The sequence below is a fragment of the Verticillium nonalfalfae genome (genome assembly GCF_003724135.2).
Source record: "Verticillium nonalfalfae strain VnAa140/NRRL 66861 chromosome Unknown scaffold_72, whole genome shotgun sequence".
In the NCBI taxonomy this organism is placed as follows: Eukaryota; Fungi; Ascomycota; class Sordariomycetes; order Glomerellales; family Plectosphaerellaceae; genus Verticillium; species Verticillium nonalfalfae.
The window spans coordinates 1-18532 of record NW_021167297.1 but is presented as its reverse complement, the minus strand read 5'-3'; the positions used below and the strand labels follow the sequence as shown (position 1 = coordinate 18532).

The 18532-nt window shown below is 57.4% G+C and overlaps 6 protein-coding genes across 6 annotated transcripts; 2 read left to right on the top strand and 4 right to left on the bottom strand.

Moving 5' to 3' along the window:
• Positions 1 to 674: 674 nt before the first annotated feature.
• On the bottom strand, positions 675 to 2248 carry D7B24_008276 (uncharacterized protein; the record flags this gene model as incomplete). The annotated part of the gene is made up of 2 exons (XM_028642366.1): positions 675 to 1727; positions 1790 to 2248. 2 exons carry the CDS (start codon positions 2246 to 2248, stop codon positions 675 to 677), a joined length of 1512 nt encoding a protein of 503 aa, XP_028493812.1.
• Positions 2249 to 2986: 738 nt separating this feature from the next.
• On the top strand, positions 2987 to 3403 carry D7B24_008275 (uncharacterized protein; the record flags this gene model as incomplete). Its single annotated transcript, XM_028642365.1, has 3 exons — positions 2987 to 3000; positions 3074 to 3178; positions 3238 to 3403. The coding sequence occupies 3 exons, from the start codon at positions 2987 to 2989 to the stop codon at positions 3401 to 3403; spliced, it is 285 nt and encodes a 94-aa protein (XP_028493811.1).
• Positions 3404 to 4501: 1098 nt separating this feature from the next.
• Positions 4502 to 5563, bottom strand: D7B24_008274 (uncharacterized protein; the record flags this gene model as incomplete). Its single annotated transcript, XM_028642364.1, has 1 exon — positions 4502 to 5563. One exon carries the CDS (start codon positions 5561 to 5563, stop codon positions 4502 to 4504), a length of 1062 nt encoding a protein of 353 aa, XP_028493810.1.
• A 2559-nt stretch (positions 5564 to 8122) lies between these two features.
• On the bottom strand, positions 8123 to 9091 carry TIF6 (Eukaryotic translation initiation factor 6; the record flags this gene model as incomplete). Its single annotated transcript, XM_028642363.1, has 3 exons — positions 8123 to 8669; positions 8793 to 8951; positions 9057 to 9091. The coding sequence occupies 3 exons, from the start codon at positions 9089 to 9091 to the stop codon at positions 8123 to 8125; spliced, it is 741 nt and encodes a 246-aa protein (XP_028493809.1).
• A 570-nt stretch (positions 9092 to 9661) lies between these two features.
• D7B24_008272 (uncharacterized protein) lies at positions 9662 to 13153 on the bottom strand (the record flags this gene model as incomplete). Its single annotated transcript, XM_028642362.1, has 6 exons — positions 9662 to 10202; positions 10268 to 10305; positions 10378 to 10554; positions 10769 to 11785; positions 11837 to 12689; positions 13053 to 13153. The coding sequence occupies 6 exons, from the start codon at positions 13151 to 13153 to the stop codon at positions 9662 to 9664; spliced, it is 2727 nt and encodes a 908-aa protein (XP_028493808.1).
• A 1323-nt stretch (positions 13154 to 14476) lies between these two features.
• Positions 14477 to 17368, top strand: D7B24_008271 (uncharacterized protein; the record flags this gene model as incomplete). Its single annotated transcript, XM_028642361.1, has 5 exons — positions 14477 to 14684; positions 14941 to 15146; positions 15235 to 16365; positions 16416 to 16748; positions 16799 to 17368. The coding sequence occupies 5 exons, from the start codon at positions 14477 to 14479 to the stop codon at positions 17366 to 17368; spliced, it is 2448 nt and encodes an 815-aa protein (XP_028493807.1).
• Positions 17369 to 18532: the final 1164 nt, after the last annotated feature.

The window sequence follows — 18532 nt, the reverse complement described above, 5'->3', positions numbered from 1 at the left end:
GCTGTGGCGAGCTTGAATCAGCTGGGGTTGAGGGGGCAGATACATTGAATCGAACCTTTCTCGGATGACACTTGGTTGACTCGGGAGCTGCACACTGTTGCGAGGCTCGCGAATCCTGTTTTCACGCCGAGTGCCTCAGCACGGAAATCATCAGGAGCCCAGTCACCGCACCACGAGATGGCGTAAAAGTCAAGCAGCTCGGCATTGCCCTACCTACCGACCAACCCGGCTACCTTTCCTTCCCGCCCTGGCTAACCTAAGGTATTCACAATACAGTACATGACGAGGACCGCGCCGCGCCGCCCCCAAATCCAGCGATCCGGCACGGGGAGACAAAGTCCAAGCGAACGACGACGCCCTTTTTCCCTTGTCCCACCGGGCATCCTAACTCCGTGCGTCGTCCTAACGAGGAATGTCCCTACCAAAATGACGCCCCGCCCCTCCCTTTTACCTTTTCCACGGAAATGATTCGCCCCCTTCATTCGTCCGCCCTCGACCTCCGAGACGGAGAAGAACGAACAAGCGTGCGCGACTGCTGGTTTGACTACTTGTATTTGCCCTTTTTTTTTTTTTTTTTTTTTTTTTTTTTAAAAAAAAAAAAAAAGTTCTGTCTTCGGTCAAAGGTTTCAGGCGGACGACGGACGAAACACGCCGTAGCGCAGCGGAGGCCCCCTCTAGCGGTTGGCGTTGAAGGCGAAGCTGCCAAAGACGCCGCCTCCGCCGCCGGGCGTCATCGGCCCCGTGTTGAACCCGTTCGTGTTGTGCGACTGCGCGCCGGGCGTGCTGACGAGGCCGGCGCTGACCGTGTTGGGCGTGCTGGGCGTGCCGTTCTGCTGCTGGCCGTTCGGCTCGTGTGAGCCCGCACCACCGGCGCCGGCGTGGGTTCCCATCATGTGGCCCATGAGGAGGCCGCCGTCCGGGATACCGAGACCCCACACCTTGCCGACATGGTCGTCGGCAATGTCGCCGTTGAAGATCTTCTCGCGCATCTGGAAGAAGACTTTGCCCGTGATGAGCGAATCGGAGCCGGCCTGGTGCGCTGCGCCCACGCGCTTAACCTTGAGGGTCTCTGCAATGTTCTCCAGGCCTGACTTGTGCTCGAACTTTTGCAGAATCTCACTCGTGCTGGGGTCGCTCGGCGTCAGGAGGCCCGAATTGTGCAGCCGGATGGCATGCTTCATGAGATGCTTGACGTCATATGTCGACGGGAAGTACAGCTTCATGATGCGGTCAAAGTCGACCTCGTCGCTAGGGAGGGCGCGGCAGTCCAGCAGCTTGGTCAGGTATCCGAAATCGTATCCACCGTGGAACGAGATCCACCTGACGTTATCGAAGCAGACCAGTCCCGACGGGATCAGGAGACTGGCAAAGTCGTGGGGGTCGATGCCGTCGCGCTCGAGCAGGTTAAAGTCGATGCCCGCGGTTTGCAGGGACTCGATCGACTTCTCGTTGTACATGTCGTCCTTGAGGGAAAACTTAAAGTTGAATTGCCACGCGTAAGGGAACGGTCCCTGTTGGGCGCTCCGTCGGCCGGCCGGGCCAAAGTCTGCCAGGTCCGCCGAGCTCGGACGCGCAGGCGGGGTTTCGCCTTCTTCGTTGAAAAGGGCGAGACCGATCTGGATGACCTTGAGCATGTCGACGTTGGTCCGCAGGCATTGATAGTGGTAGTCGCTCTTTCCCCTGAAGCCTCCCATTGGCCGTGACACGATACCGGGGAACTCGGTGTCCTGTCCGCGAGCATTAGAGAAAACAACGCACGCCAAACCAGAAGACCATTCTCTTCTCTTACCATAGCAATATAAGGATACTTGTCCACCAGGTCTCTCAGCACGGCCATCTCCTCGTGGAGGTTGTGCTTCCACACCTCTCGTATCCTGCCCTTATTGTGACCGCCGCGCATGTTGGCACCGCCGTGATCAGCACCGAAGCCGTGCTGCCCCTGGCCATGCTGTTGTTGCTGGTGAATGTTGGCGGCCTGTTGGAAGCCCATGCGCGCAGCATGGCTGCCGAGCCCTCCTGTGTCCGCGCCGACGCCGAACCCTCCGTTAAGAGCTCCGACGCCGCCGAGGACGTTACCGCCGATGGAGAAAGGGCTGCTTTGCGAGTTGGCATTGAGGTAGGAAGGGTTGCCACCTAGCGGTGGGCCGTGAGCAGCACCATGTCCCTGGGCGTGGGAGGAGAACTGCTGGTGGTAAGAGGGCGGTATCGTGTTGGGCCCGCCAGGGTACCTGAGCGGGGGAGGCGGCATGCCAGATTGGAAAGGTCCAAGGCAGTGACCAGCGCTATACGGACGTCGTAGGGGATGGTATCGATGAGGGCGTCCGCGATAGGGCGGGGGTCGAGGTGACCTTGGGAAATAGGTGATCGGGTGCGATGGACAGAGCCCGTGCGTAGAATGGTAAGCGAAACTTGGAGGTCTCTAACCGTGGGCTGGATTGCCGTGGTGGTGGAATGACTGAGGGCGCTGACGATGTCCTCGGCCTTGCATTGGCAGTGGTTCGAGGGATGCAGGCTGGGCTAGCTCGCTGATGTGGCCTCGTGCCCCAGTCGTGGTGACTTGTCGCAGGTGGAGTCGTGCCGACCGTGTCGTGGAGGGATGTCGAAGCAAGGGGTCGAGGATGGCGGTGCGCGACGGTAACAATGCTCGAAGTGCGATGGGAATTGAATGCTTTTTGGTTGCTCAGCCGCGATAGCTGGGCTGTGGTCCGGGGGGTTATTGTCTTGATCGGGCTACAGTTCGATGGTTGAGGTTGAAGGAACCTGAACGAGGTCAGGGCCAGCTGACCGACAACCTTGGGCATGGCGGACTGAGGTGGTCAGTGCACCGGGCGTGAGACCCACCACAAGGCAGGATGCGCTCACGGCATTTGCCGTCGAACCGCGAACGACCTCACATCGAGAACGACCTCTGTCAAGGGCCTTTCTCTCTCTCTCTCTCTCTCTCTCCATCGCCAACCACCACAGCGACACAGACACACCAGACACCATGCAGCCGACGAGGTGAGACGAGCACGCCGCAATCAATTGACGCATCTTCGTCCCCGCACGCCTGCTGACATCAATTGTACAACAGACTACGACTTGCCGCCAAGGGCGAGAGGCCCAACATCACCGGCTTCGACATCCGCGCCCTCAAGGCGTCCACAGGCCAGCCCCGATACGACCCTTGGGAGCGAGCGTCAGTCCTTCTCGATACCACTGACGATGAGGAGCTTCCCGCTGACCAGGACATGATAGTGAGGCGTGGCGCTACACCGGCCAGTTCACCCGCTGGAACCGATTCAAGACGGGCTTTCCTGGCCTCGGCATCGCGACCGTCGCTTTCTCCGCCTACTGCGCCTACGAGTACTTCTTCCTCGACGACGGACACCACGGAGACAGCCACGGCAAGGGACACCACTGAACGGGCGGCGGGGGAGAATGTACATAAGTCTGCAGAACAATGGAGGTCTCGGTCCCAGGATTTAAATCAATTTTTCTTTGAGTCACGCTGACGGGAAATGCGGTGATTGATGTGACTTTCTGAACCCTGGAATTGATGGACTGGTGTTGCCGAGCCAGCGTCGGACCTCATGGCCAACGGCAGCAATGACAATGGTGGACACAGTATGCTTCCGGTTACCCGCGTGGACGGCCGCCCAATTGGCGGGGCTCCCTTTCGCAAGCTCCTCGACAAAAGGTTCGACGAAGGAGTAATCGCAGCACGATGTCACAGATGCCACTGTGGCGAGCCAGTACGCTCATGCCCATCTGTCCAGCGCCCCTGATATGAAAGAGGGACGTCCCGACGAAACCCCAGCGTTTCGGCCGAAGACCCGCCTCAATGCGTGTTGCGACGAACAACGCCAGACAAACGTGCCAAGGTCGAAAGAATTCCTCAGCGATGGCCCCGAACTTTGTGGTTCGCTTGCGGCGATTTGCTCAGCCGGGGAGGCGCCCATGCGGCGATTTCCGGCTATGCGTTGTGAACTCCCCCAGAAAACATGTCGATAGAGAATCAGCACCGCCCACTCCGAAGTTCGCATTGTAGTCCAGTCAGAAATTGTATGCACGGCAAAATCCAAAGCTCCATCGACATGTATCTTAGCAGGTAGTTATAAGAGTAAGGGGACCCAAACGGCGATGGCCGACGTCGCTTCGACATCTCGTTACAAGCCGTCCTTCAACAAGCACAACCCGACAGGTCATCACAGGACGAGGTGGGACAGAATCAACAGACTAGTGATTGGACGAGCCTCACACAAAGTTCTTCGGTCATTGAAGCCCACGTCACTACTACAAGTCATGAATTCATGTCAATGTTTTGTGCTGATAAGGTATAATGTTATGTCGTGTGACGGCCAGGCTCCGAGGCCAATGTATCTGTGTGCCATGAGTCCCGATGCTTAAAATCCCCGACAGAATGTCTAGAAACGCCCCACGCCCCTGATGGTCGGCCTGTTGAGCCGGGCCCCCTGAATGATCCCAACGCCGTCCAAACTCAAAAGCACGCACACCCAATTTACAAACGAATCCCGTGCACGGCATCCAAGGCCGCGTCTACGCACGTCTCGAGCTCAGCAACCCTAATCTTCAGGCCCCGGTTCTCGTCCCTGAGCAGGCTCGCCGTGTCCCACGCGGCACGCTCGTCCTGTCCCTGACACCTCTGGCACGCAGCGCCAGCCTGGCCGACCGCCGCATCGCCGAACCCCCTCATCAGCTTCTGAAAGGCGCTGATCTGCGGCTGCGATTGCATCGAGTTGCGTGAAGAGGCATTCTTATTCGAGGGCTGCTGGGCATCCAGGCCCAGCGGGTGGGCGGCGAGTGTGGGACTCCTCGACCGCGAGAAGACGCTGGGTGCGTCGCCAACGCTCTCCTCGTCCGTGTCCTCAGTCATGCTCTTGCGCCAGAGGCGGCGCTTCTGGTCGTCTTCGGCGCCGAGATCCTCCGACGTGATGGTGGCGCTGTCGGACGCTAGGCCGCTGCGGTTCGCGGCCTTCTCGCGCTCGAGGGCGGCCATGAGTGCCTGCATTTCCTTCTCGCGCTCGGCGGCCTGGAGCGCCATGTTCTCGAGCTGTAGCTTGAGGTGCTTGGTTCGCGTGTCCGCCTCCTCGACCTCCTCGGCTTGGGTGTCACGCTCGACTTCCATTTCCCGCAACGCGGCGCTCTGCGATTCGTATGCATGTTGGAACTTGGTCAGGAGCGCAACGGCCGTCATCTCGAGGTTCTTAAAGGAAGCGGGTGAAAAGGCGTCGCGAGACCCAGCAGGCGAGGCGGAAGGAGGGAAAAGGGCGTCGTGAATGTTCATGTTCAGGAGCTCGTCGTCATGCTTCGCTTTCCGCGTTGGCGAGGTGGCAGACTTGGTCAGGGCGGAGAATGACGAGGAGATGAAGGCGAAGCGGGAGGTGTTTGTTGAAGCGTTGGTGTTGAGCGGCGTCATGTTGTTTCTGAGTGACTTGGAAGGTGTTGAGGATGGATTGTCCATCTCGCTGGGAGAAGCGGGCCCTGGTAGCCAGGAGCTCAGGAGAGAGCGAGCGCCTGACTCGGGGGACCTGCCGGCCCTGGTGTCTCCGGTGAAGGGCATGTCGATTGATCTTGGTCTCGGCGTCCTCTCGTTCGTCGGGGAGGGGATGCCAGATGCTGAAGAGTAGACGGCAGCAGGACGAAGTTCTGTACTGGACTGATGGCGTTGATGGCGAAAGTGTTGCTGGAGAGATGAAGGGGTGGCATGAGGGGGACCCAGAGACAGAGGTCGCGAGGTAGGCTGTCTGCTGCTGTTCAGGGTAGCGGGCGCGGGGATCGCGGTTGATGGGACGGTGGGATGGGCCCCTTGCCGATCTTGGGCCAGGGGACGACCGGTCGGCGCGGCGTTCGCATCCGCGGTTTGGTAGAGATGGTGGCTTGCACGCATTCCATTTGGAGGAGAGTCCAGGGGTCTTCCAGACCCCCTCGGGCCATCAGCCGCGGGGACGGAAACGGATGGGCTTAGCATGACGTGCTAATGTTTCGCGTGTAGTGGGAGGTCCTCTGGGTGCTCCAACGCTAGCGATTTTCGCGGTTCGCAGCCCGGCTCTGGTATGTTGAGGAGCGCGAGCGCGCTGGTGCCACTGTACCGATGCGGCAAGTCCACCTATCGACAAGGCAGGAATGTGACCGACGGCTGGACCGTATAGCGCCGGGATGGAGGTAAAGCTGCAAACTTTTCCCCTCTAGTTTGCGCCTCGGGGATCCAAAAGCTGTGAGGCGAAGACCGTCCTGGACCTTGCGGGCCTCGATTGGCGGCAAGGCGAGGCCGAACTTTTCAGGAGACCAGGATCGGCCGGTGAATGTTAACCCAGCAGCTGGGAAGGCGAACAAAGGACGCGGCGGACCGGAGGTGGGAGTAGCTCGGGTCGGCGTCGCGGGAGACCGATCCAGGCTGTCTTTCCCTTGACCTGACTGTCGGATAATGCAGAACAAAGAGAAGACGCGGGAAAGGTGGGGTGGGAGGAAGACGGATTGAAGGGCTAAACTATTGACGGTGAAGGGATGCCTGGAATGCAGCACAGTGGACGGATGGGCGATTGAGGGACGAGCTCGTGGCAATGTCAAAGACACACCAGGAAGGAAGAAAGTTGCGGATGGCCGAGATGAATAAAGACCAGGAGTCAGGGCAGGTTCATGCAGGATCCATGCCGGCCCAATGACGAAGGGGACGAAATAACATGGTTGGGCGACGTGCAGGGCCTCCCGGGCGTCTTGCTGCTGCTGTCTGCGGATGAGGTCTTGGTTCTTCGGCCGTGGCTGGCAGTGGATGGGATTCGTGGATGCGACGCCAGGGCGGGCCTGGTACCACATTGTGTGTTGTCACTTGTCGGTGGGGAGACCAGCGAGAGTTCAGCGCTCAGTGGTCTGCTGGGCTGAACCCTTGACAGGCCAGTGGCACCTGGCAAGCATGCGTCAGAAGTATTGGCCCACCAAAAGGCCCTACAGAGGTGCATGTACCTACCTACACCCTGCCAAGCCTGCCACCTTACCAGTAGGCTTACTTTGTGACGGCGAGGCATCGGTCGACGCTGATCTACTTCCAAACGGGGGGTGCTCCTCACTTGGTGGGCCATCTTGTTTTCCATCGACCACCTGCTGGGTATTCATCCTCTCATCCTCAGCAGGAGTGAGTGTGCCTGGGAACGTCTCTGGTGGCTGGGGACGCACGTGCACGCGCACGCAGACGTCAGATGGGCAGACGGCAGCTGCGCACCAATGCCGAACCGTTGGAATGTTTACCTCGCTTCTGAGCAGGGATCTAGCATGATCCGAGCTCCCAGATGGGCCCTGAGATCTCGCCGTTCACGCCGTTCACAGACAGCGTTGGAGAAACAGCTGATCGTGTGGCAAGACATGGAGGAATGCCATGAGCAGTCATGGCAGGTGGGCTCTACGTAACGGGTGTCACGATGAAACCGTCCTCCTACTGGATGTTCCAGATGAAGCCAACATGCTGTGCAACGTCTTCGTCATTCTCCCAAGTCCAAGTCCAACGCACCACCACCCTCCAGCAGGGCCTATTTCGTCTTGTCACAATATGGCTTTGCCAAGTTGAGTGTACGTGTTTTATGTGATGTGCAAGGCCCTGAAAACGTAATCACCTACTCAGCCTGTTGTCAGTGCTTCGTCACACAGCCAGAGTTCACTTAGGTCACGTGATGTGGATCTTTCTACTGGTTCAACATGGGCGTCGTTGTCTGCTGCTAGTGCCATGGTCGAGGTGGCCGATTATCTCAGCAGTTTTACCTACACCAGAACTCATCGTGCCTACCTACCTTATGTGACCTAGTAAGATCATGATCTCGCAGTGAGCATGTCTCATCGTTTCCTCTTAGCTGTTGCATCCTGACTCTTCACGTGTAGGCGTAGACATTGCAAACCGTCATGCACACACAAGAACGCGCCCGACAAATAGCTTGACGATGCTCTCTCATTGGGCCGGCCTCGATACCTATGCGCACCTCGCTATGCGCACCTCGAACCTTCCGTATAACGGAAGATGAATGACTTCCTTCATCTTCATCATGACCTGTTCATCCACGAGGCCACCCAACACCGTGAACCAGTGGCAACAGCAACAACGTGAACTCCCTCCCGCCCGTCACCCCCCCCGCGATCAGTAGAACGACTCGACCATGGTATCCTTCATGCCCGTGTTGATGTTGCTCGGTCCCAGACCCTCGCCCAGCCTGAACACGCTCTCAATGACGCTGAGCTCCGTCGCCGTCGTGTCGAGACCCGTCACCGCCATCCAGTCGTTGACCACCATGCCGGCGCCGACGACGTTGCTTCCGCGGTTCACACTGCCCGCGACGAGCGGCACCTGGAGCAGGCTGCTGAGCTCGTCCTGGTCCTGTATCGACGTCTTGGGGTGCACGAGGCCGCCCTGGTTCGAGAGCGACATGTACGAGCCGACGAGCACATTGTCGGCGATGGTCTGTCGGAAGACCTCGACGCCGAGCACGTCGGCGATGATCTCCTCCGTCTCGCGCTCAATGTCTGGGTGCACGAGGGCGATGTGGTCGTTGGTCACGATGACGTTGCCGAGGGCTGACAGGCGCTCTTCTATCCGCTGTATCCGGATCGCGTCCGGGAGGCTGTTGCGCAGGTGCTGCAGTTCTTGGTCGGTCGTGTTGGTAGGCACGAGGAGGCCCTTGCGGTTTCTGAAAGGCAGGGGCGAAGAAAACGTGTCAGCAACGAGAGGTCATGGACAGAGGGCAAGGGACCGCATGTGAGCGGGAGAGAGAGGAGGGGGAGGGGGGGGGGGGGGGGGGAGGCACACGTACCCCGCGGTCATGCGCCCGATGATCCTCGAGCCGGCAATGGTTGTGCGACAGATGGGAATGACGTCTTGCAGTTCCGCCTCGAAAACGCTGTAAAAGTTCTCGCTGGCGCCGATGGCCGTGAGGGCGTAGGAATTTGTGAGCGTCGCGAAGACACCAACTCTGCGCACACGGTGAGGTCAGCGCAACATTCTGGGTGAGGCGAGATGCATCTCTCTCGCTCTCGCATGGCGGGGTCGGCGGGGTCGAGGGGTCGTCTCGGCATACTCGTTGGAGTTCTCAAACTGGGCTCGCACCGCCATGTTTGCTGCGTTTGGTCGGGGAAAAACTTGGGAATCGGGAATGATGGGTAGAGGGTCTCGAAAAAGCTGTGCTCGACACAAGAAGAGAGCAGCAGCGGGTCGTCGTTGGTGAGGTATCACGAGTTTGAGGTGCAAAGAGATGGGTTTTTTCTGCGGGCAGAGCTCGCAAGTTAAGGGCCAGAGGGCCAGAGGGCCCAATTGAGGGGGGCGACCGAGTGGGGCTGCCACTGGTTGCGGGAGGCAATCCCTGTAGCACCAAGGCGCCTCCTCCCCTTCTGCACTGCTGCTGCTGACAACTCGAGTTGAGGCCTCGTACCCCGCCGCTGCCGCCTTGTCTGGCTGACCTGGGCCGCCGATGACTCAACATGCACATTCAATTGCCACTGGTGACTCGTCTGGGCCATCTCGTGCTACTGTGGATTTGCACGCAGTGTTCACTCACGGCATTATTTCACTTGACAACGGTTCAGGGCAGAATTCAGCCCTGCGCCCGTCGCCGCATCGAGTCATCCTGAGCAGTTGCACCATGTTTGCTCATAATGATTTAGTTTCAACCCGAGGCTCTCTCTCTTACCGCCTTCCTGTTTCCCTGCCCTGCGCGGCCAGAAACTCATCCAGCTCCACATGAAGTCTTAGGCCCTTGGACTGCATCGTGTTGAAGACTGATCCCAGCTCAAACTCATCCATCACGTTGGCCAGCGTAGTGAACGCCTCCATGGCCAGGTCTTTGGACCACGGGCACTGCCCAAGGCCACGGAAGAAGATTTCTTTTGCCTTGGCTCGGAGTTCCTTCCGCGAGTGGCTAAACTGAACATAGCTCCGCCACAACTCGCTGTTGGCTCGACACGCTGGGCTTTTAAGCGCCTGTTCAAAGGCGGCACGGGTCGAGTGCGAGTTGCCTCTTTGCAGCTCATATTTGATGGCAAAGATCCGGCTGCTGACACAATCGTTCTGATTTGCGAGGGCAGTGCTGCGAAGCATGTCCCCGACGGGGTCGTCAATGCCAAAGCTTGAAGATGCCCACGCAAAAAGGCTCAGGAACATTGTGTTCCTAGGGAAGATACCTAGGCATTTGGCAAGCTGCTCTCGCAGATAGGCGCTTCGAAACGGACTAGGCAACACAGTCAGTAATTTACCGCAAAGATGTTGGTCCCCAAGTGAACTGCTCGCACATACCCTTGCCTAGCATGGAAATAGAGCAACCTTGCCGCTGACTGCAGTAAAACCTCGTGTGCTGCTTGGCCTGCAAAGCCACACTTACTGAGGCCCTCGCTCACCGACCATACTCTATCCATTGCTGTCGAAATGTTGCCCTGCGTCAGAGACGCTGATTCAGATCCCCCTCCAACTGTCAGATACTCGCATAGGATCAGTGCACCTGCGTTCAGAGCTGTGGATTCGGCTTCAGAAGCTGGTGTGTTGTAGCTCAGGTTGCCGCGTAGGGTTTGTTGCGTGATGAGTAACTGATGGGGCGTTACCATCGCCTCAGGGTCTGGCATGGCCGAATCATCTGCCAATGCACACAGACAAAGTATGGCACTTGTTTGATGGCCAGCCTCCAACTCCATCCAGCTCCAGGTTGTCCAGAAAATCAGTTGGCTTTCAGAGTCGGTAGAAGGTGCCTGCAGAGAGTAAGCATAACCATTTTGGACCGGTACTTCGAGCGACGTAACTTACCTTAGCTAGAACAGCAGAGGAGACAAGGACTTGTCTTGCGACATCCAGGTTCCCATTCCTCTCCTCTGCAAGAGCATATGCCAGGTATAATCGAAGGTTGCGTGGGAATTGTTTCAGTAGCGGCCGGGCTCGTTTCTTGACATTGTCTGGGTCGTTAATCCAGTCCAGGGCCAAAGAGTATTGCGCCAACGACTCAGCAACTGCGGTATTGACCACCTGCCGCACCGCATTTGCAGTCCAAGAAAGCGGCACAGGGCCCCCTAGGTTTTTGTTGCGGGTTGGCCAACCTGCAAAGTACTTAAACCAACTTTGACTTGCGAAGACACAGTCGAAGGATACCCTCAGCTGATGCGCGTCATAATCAAAGATCGGAAGGCGTTTTGCATCGTCCTCGTCGGGGTTATGCTGAGCAGGCTTTCGCAGCAGCTCGGTTCTCAAGTCGTAGAGGCTGCCGACCACGTGAGGATCATTCATTGCTGCCTTTGTCCACCCATTTGATCCGTCGGCAGGAGGCAGATGACAGAACAAGAGGAAAGCATCCACCAACTGCTTTCTCAGAGTCTTTATCAATGCTCCAGGCACGCAAAAGATGAGGTTTTCCAGGTCCGAGAAGATGACGACGCGATATGGATCGTCCTCGACACCTTCATCCATGGATCGGGCAGGCAGCCTGGCTTGCTGGCCTTGTACGTGCTCGGTGGCTCCCCATGCCTGGTACACGTTGCGCGACTTGCTTCTGTGAATGGGGTGTGTCACGGGGTCAGGGGCATCTAGTAGTCCGTCTTGTTGCACATAATGAGCCCATCCCTGAGCGCTGTCCTCGCCAATTCGGGCGACCTCGCTTTCCCAAAAGTCCTTGAATTGATCCATAATCTCTGTCGATGACGCGCCAGAGAGTGTAGAGGGTCGATTGAGATTCAACTCCAAGACGGCCTGCCACGCAGCCACAGCGAGTTCGCGGTACCCTGTATCATATATGAACCTTGTCATGCGCAGAAAAACATAAATGACTTGCTCCTGAAGCGCTTGAACGTCTGTACCCTGACTTGCTCCTGGAAATGGACTTACAGGATACTTCTGTAAGCCAGGGAGTGATAGCAGACGTTCTTGATAGGCATCCTTCAGCTCATGGAATTGAAATGCCGTCATGTTCGTCAACATGGAGTCGATTCTCTCTTTCCAAAGCACGAAGCTGGTCGGGTGTCGCTGCACAACGTCTAGTAGTCGCCGATGGAGCTTAGAGGCTGGCCAAGTTTTGGCTCCTTCCAGCATCATGCCGAGTAAGAGTTGCTCTTCATGGTCTGCAGATTGGGCTTGAAGAGCACTCTCGTACATGGAAAGCTTAATCTCGGCAAAGCTGCGCACCTCGGCCTCAGTAGCTTCACCGCCAGAGTCTTGGAATCTATGCAAGAGCACATCCTGGTGGGAAATGAGGGCCAACCATGCTTCAATGTCGTTTGGATGTTCTTTGACGCGACGTGAGAGCTCGATGGACTTCCTTCTAGCTGGGTCATCGTCGTCAAACCTCGATTCGCCGGCGTCAGACGAGTCGTATTCCAGCTCACTGTCTGAATACTGATGTGCTTTGGCTTTGCCTTCGATAGACCTGTAAACCATGGCTTCGTCCTCTGATGCCGATGCGTCATGATCGTGGCGTCGGTTCTTCGCTTGGCTGAGTGGGACGAATTCCTCTTCGCCTGACGAGGCCGTGCCGTCTTTCCGTACCCGAATTCGCCTTGGCTTCGTGTAACGAACCTTAGCGAAAAGGTGCCTATCTTTCAAAGCCGAGGTTCCTTGACCCGGCCGTCGAATGCTGAATTCTTCGTCCATGGCATCGGTGTGAATCGACAGGTAGCCATCGGAGCCCAGCAGCCGCCCACGCCCATTGCGACGGTACTGGGGGATTTTTGAACGGTCATTTCTGCGATACCTCGAGATCAGAGGGTCTCCCCGCTGATCTATAATGAACTGGGCATCTCCTGCCGGGGCGGCGTCGGGTTGCGACACTGGCTGTGCTCTCACCAGTGCAAGCTTGTCTTGAGCTGGCGACCTTGAGCGATGACGATGCCGTCTCTCAGAGGCACGACCCGATTGATGCTTATCCGAACGATGTTCTAGACTACGCTCATATCTATCTCGGCGGGATTCTGAAGGTTGCGCGGATGAGTTTTCAGAGCGATGGTCGTGGCGGTGCCGGGACGAGCGATCGCGATCCTCAAGTCGATCATGTCGACTGTGTCGATGAGATTTCCTGTCCTTGTGGCGCTTCGATGTCTTGTCAGACGTGTTCTCGTTCGACTGTGTGGTGATGTCCAACACCGGCGCTGGTGGTTTGAAGGAGGAGAATTTGGGCACCGTCAGGCCCTTCCCATCGGACTCGGTCATTGAAACACCAGCATGCCAGGTGGCATTCGTCCCAACATGTGTAGATCCCGGCAATGGGATACCGACAACCGGCAACAGCGTGATTAAGAACTTGGCTGGTCCAGGTGCTGGATGAGATGAAGTCGCTGGCAAATCGCGGTCGACGCGTCTCAGCACTGACGGCTCGGAGAGTTTCGCTAGGGTTCATCTCTCGCAGGTTTTAGTGCACAAGTGCCCTGTAACGGCCCGTCAAACAGCTGTGGGCGGGCCCGGTCGATCGCCGGAGTGGACGGGGAACGTGGGGAGTGGTTCCCCACAGGACGCTTTTGACACCACAGTGACGTTTAATCACCCGCGCGAAAGCTCCAAGCTTTGGCCTGGGGCCGGCGGTGCAGATGCGATCTTGAAGGCTCGCCAAGCTGAGAATGAGTCCCGGCTTTTTTCCACTAGACGAATTCCGTATCAGAGAAGGGTGCAAGTGCGTCGTCCAATTTGATGGCTTCCACGGATACGAAGAATGCAAGGCAACCAAGACCAAGGCACCTTAGGTACCTAGTCAGGCGCATCGGTGCACGTGAGGGTTACCTACCTGCCTTATTTCGATAACGCTAGGGAGGTTGATGGGTCTGCGGATGGGTGGCTTGGCGGCACAGGCGCCACGCGGGGCGATGATACAATTTCCCTGCTGCCCTTCCCTTGACCTCCAAATAAGGTACCCTCGAGCCGAGCGTACTCCATGTCCGTGCCGAGCCTTGGGCAGGACGTGTGACCCCGAAGCTCGCCAAAGCGGTGCGCACGAGATCGTCAACAGCCTATTCCTCATTTTCGCTATCCATCTGTCTTTCTCCTACGGCCTACCTTCATACCCCCCCCCCCGCTCACGCTCCAAGCTACTCCGAAACATCTCTACCGTTGGGTCGGTGAACCAAGGGAACCTCTCCGACCTCAAACACCCTGTGTGCCCTTGCTCCTGGTCTGTCAGGTTGCATACCTCTTCCTATCAGCCAGCAGGCTTGTCCACCCAGAGCATGCTGCGCATTTTGACGACACGCTCTGAGACACCTCGGTCACAAGCCCCATTCGAACCACCTTCAACATTACTCCCCACCTACACCACCTGCCATCGGTGACGAAATTCCTGTGGTCCGGTGCGTACACCTCCCACATACCCTACAAATAAGCACGACCGACCCTCAGCCAGCAGTGTCAGGTTTGAGATCCGTCGTGTACGGCAGCAAATAGCCTTGACTATAACAGTCAGCCGTCGACCTCCATCCCTATCTGCGAAGCACCACGCCCACTGCGGATTGCCACCGCGAACTGGCCGAACAAGTAACACCCATCATGGCAGACAGGCAGAAGCACCTCTCTGCACCCGTGTCGCCAGCACACAGCCGACGCCCGTCCCGTCTCGATCTTAGCAGCAGCAACGAGCACCCAGACGAACGATCACCCTTGTTGCAACGGTCGCGATCCCACATTCGCATACACAACAGCCATGATACATCAAACCTCAAGACTCCTGGGCTCTCGAGGAGAAACAGTGGACATGGTACGGACATCTATGCCCCGGGGCACCTCATGCAGCTTCCACCCCCTACTAACCTCAGAATTCTGTCTCTTTCTAGGAAGCATTAGGAGCTCCCGCCACCTCAGCTCACACCCATCCTCGTGGAGCGCTCGCTTGATCAACGCGATTCACGACCGACCGGATCCCATGCTGGAGTCAAAAGGCTCCCTGTTCTCCGACGAGCGAGTATGGTACGATCAATTTACATCGACGGATTGGGTGCACGACAATATTGCAGATGCTCACCGTCTCAAGGCATTACGCAGCCGTAAAGACTTTCGTGGCCGCGTTCATGCCTTCTTCGACGCGTCCCAGGGCTGGCTCCTCAGCTTTGTGTGTGGAGTCATTATCGCCCTCATCGCCTATACCATCACAGTTTGCGAAACTACCTTGTTCGACTGGAAAGATGGGTATTGCACCAGAGCTTGGTACAACAATGAAAAGGTCCGCCATCCGCATCCTCTCAACCTGGTCATGCGGAAGAAGCAAGACAACACACACACACGGTGGACACAAGCTGACTGGATACTAGAAATGCTGCCCTACAGGTAGCTGTGACGACTGGCGCCTGTGGTCCGAAGTCCTCGAATCAAATCCCGTCGGGGGCGTGACCGAATATGTGGTTTACTTCATTTTGGTCATTGCGTTAGCATGCACGGCATGCGCTCTGACATTGACCACAAAAACCGTTGTCCCTTCCGCATATAGGATGACAACATTCGACGAGAACCTCGCTGCTGAGCTTCTTCCTGCGCTTTCCGACGACGAGAACCAGAGCGACGAGAACATCAGCCCCTCGCAGCCGGTTGAGGAACCAGGGGCGCCACCCATGATCTACTACTCGGCCGCGGGCAGCGGCGTGGCCGAAGTCCGCGTGATCTTGAGTGGCTTTGTCTTGCACGGTTTCCTCGGTCTCCGAACTTTGGTCATCAAATCTGTGGCTTTGGTTCTCAGCGTCGGTTCCGGTCTCAGTCTCGGAAAAGAAGGCCCCTACGTCCACATTGCTACGTGTGTGGGCAACATTGCCTGCCGCATGTTCTCCAAGTACGATTCGAACGATGCGAAGCGTCGAGAGATTCTATCAGCCACGGCGGCCGCCGGCGTAGCTGTCGCCTTTGGTGCACCCCTCGGCGGTGTGCTCTTTGGCCTCGAGGAAGTGTCCTACTTCTTTCCAGCCAAGACGCTCTTCAGGACCTTCTTTTGCTGCATGGTCGCTGCCCTGACACTCAAGTTCCTGAATCCCTACGGCACGCAGAAGATTGTCCTGTTCCAGGTGCGCTACATCATCGACTGGGCTTATTTTGAGTTGGCCACGTTCGTCGTAGTCGGTATGCTGGGCGGTGCCGCCGGCGCGCTCTTCATCAAAGCATCCAAACACTGGGCCCAGAGCTTCAGGCGCATCAAGGTCATCAAGGCGTACCCGATGCTGGAAGTGCTGTTGGTGGCCATCGCAACCGCTCTTCTCAGTTACTGGAACGTCTTCACGAGACTCCCTGTCGCTAAACTCCTTCTCAACCTTGCATCGCCTTGTAACGACAAGGATACAGACCGGGACGACCTCGGCTTGTGCCCTTCGGAAATTAGCGAGATCCCTCCCATCCTTATGAGCTTGCTCGTTGCATTCCTCATCAAGGGTCTGCTCACCACTGTCACCTTTGGCATTGTAAGTCGTCTGTTTTGTTATCCGGCCGCCTCTTGTCTAACAGCTCCCAGAAAGTACCTGCGGGAATCTACGTCCCATCCATGGTGGTGGGAGGTCTCATGGGCCGTATGGTAGGCCACATTGTGCAATGGACCGTCATGCGGTTCCCCCACTTTGGGCTCTGGAGCGACTGTGCAGCGACTGTGCCAGGCACCTGCATCCAGCCCGGTGCTTACGGCTTGATCGCGGCCGGTTCCACCATGTGCGGCGTGACTCGGCTGTCAGTAACTCTGGCCGTCATCTTGTTCGAGCTCACCGGAAGCCTGGACTATGTCTTGCCGTTCTCGCTGGCCATTCTCGTGGCAAAGTGGACGGCGGACGCCATCGAGCCTGAAAGCATATACGTGAGTAGGCAGAACCCTCATGACTCGAACGATGAGCTGACACAAGCAAGGATCTCTTGACAAACATGAACTCGTACCCATTCCTGGACAACAAGCACAAGCCCACGTTCACGTCGGATCTGGCCGACATTGTGCCCCGAGTGCGTCGGGAGCGTGTCATCAACGTGACGAGCTCGCCCTTGGTGCCGGCCACTAGTCTCCGGACGAAGCTGGAAATTCTGCACCGCGCAGGCGAGTTGGACGGCGGTCTGCCGATTATTCGTGACGACGTGCTGGTGGGGCTCATCCCGGCGCCGGACCTCGAGTACGCCCTCGATAACCTCGAGGACGAAGAGAGCACGCTGTGTCTCATGGCGCACGCGAGGCCGCACGGCGACTCGATTGAGGATTCAGGAGGTGAGGAAGACGTGGACCCGACCGATTTGACACCGTTCATCGATGCGGCGCCCGTGGCGCTCGATATTCGGTCGCCGATGGACCTGGTCTACGAGTGCTTCGTCAAGCTCGGACTGCGCTATATCTGCGTGCTGCGCGACGGGCGGTACGCGGGTTTGGTGCACAAGAAGAGCTTTGTGAAGTACATACGGGAGCTCGAGGAGAAGGAGAGGCACGGTGGCTGAAGGGGGGGTGATGGTGGAATTGACTCTTCGTGATTGTTATGATGGGCACGGCGTTTTCTCCTTTTCCGTCTTTACATGATGATCTCCTTCCTGGCCCTGCCACGCAGAGAGGGAGGCGGGGGCGAGTTGAGAGTTCACGACGGGGTCGGCGGGTCTGTTTCCTTATTTTCTCCTCCAACATTGTTCGACATGGCATGGCATGGGTGGAAGCATTGTGCATTGCATCAGTAGAGCGAGATGTGGCGACATTTTCTTGGGAGCAGGGAAAGACTGAGTTTGGTTGTCCTCACCCTCTTTTTTTCGATAAGACAATTCGTTTCACTGTGCATCGTGACTCGGCTTCTCCTATCGCGTACCTAACGTACCAGCTGAGCACATCATTACGTTACCTACCGAAAAGAGGCATGCATCGATGGTGGCCGGGCCGGTGTTCGTGGTGTTGCCGATGCTCTGATAGGTGGGGTGGAACATGGGCGCAGGTGACGGCTGCAGGGTGCCGACTCCGCAGTGGGGTGACACAGGCCCGGGACTGGGTACCTTGCCCGTTCTGGCAAGCCATCTATTCAGGGTTCCCAACGTCGACAGCAGCCTCCAGGACAGCAGCAAGCACAACGCCACGAATTCTATGGCGCTCAGAGATCGAGCCTCAATCAGGAAAGTCGTCGGTCAAAGCCCTCGAGGGCCTCACAAAAGCCGTGTCCTCATCTGGTCCTGTTTTGTTTTCTGTAGTTTTACTCCATCATTAGCTGATGGGAATGCAGCCTGCCACGAATGACGTCGCAAGCGGCGGGGTCCCGGCTGCCCCCCGTATCTGCTTGCACTAGCGTCGTGGTAGTGGTGGCGGCGAAGGCCACGGCAGCGACAGCGACAGCGCTGGTAGACCCTGCCACGCCCTACGAGCTCGCCCTTCCAGCCGTCGGTCAGGTGCTTCAGGTGCTCTATCCTCAGATAGGTACCTACCTACCTACCTAGGTAAGGTACCTACCTCAGACATCGTACCCCGGAGTCGGTTGACAAGGGACGAGGGGCCAAGTATCTGTCCAGTGACCAACCAGATCGAGCCACCCCCGCCGAGACAAGAGACAAAGCTCAAAAGCTTGAGTAGGTAGGTCCATGCGATAAGCCGCCGTGACCCGATATAAAGCTCCTCCAAGCTCCTCACCC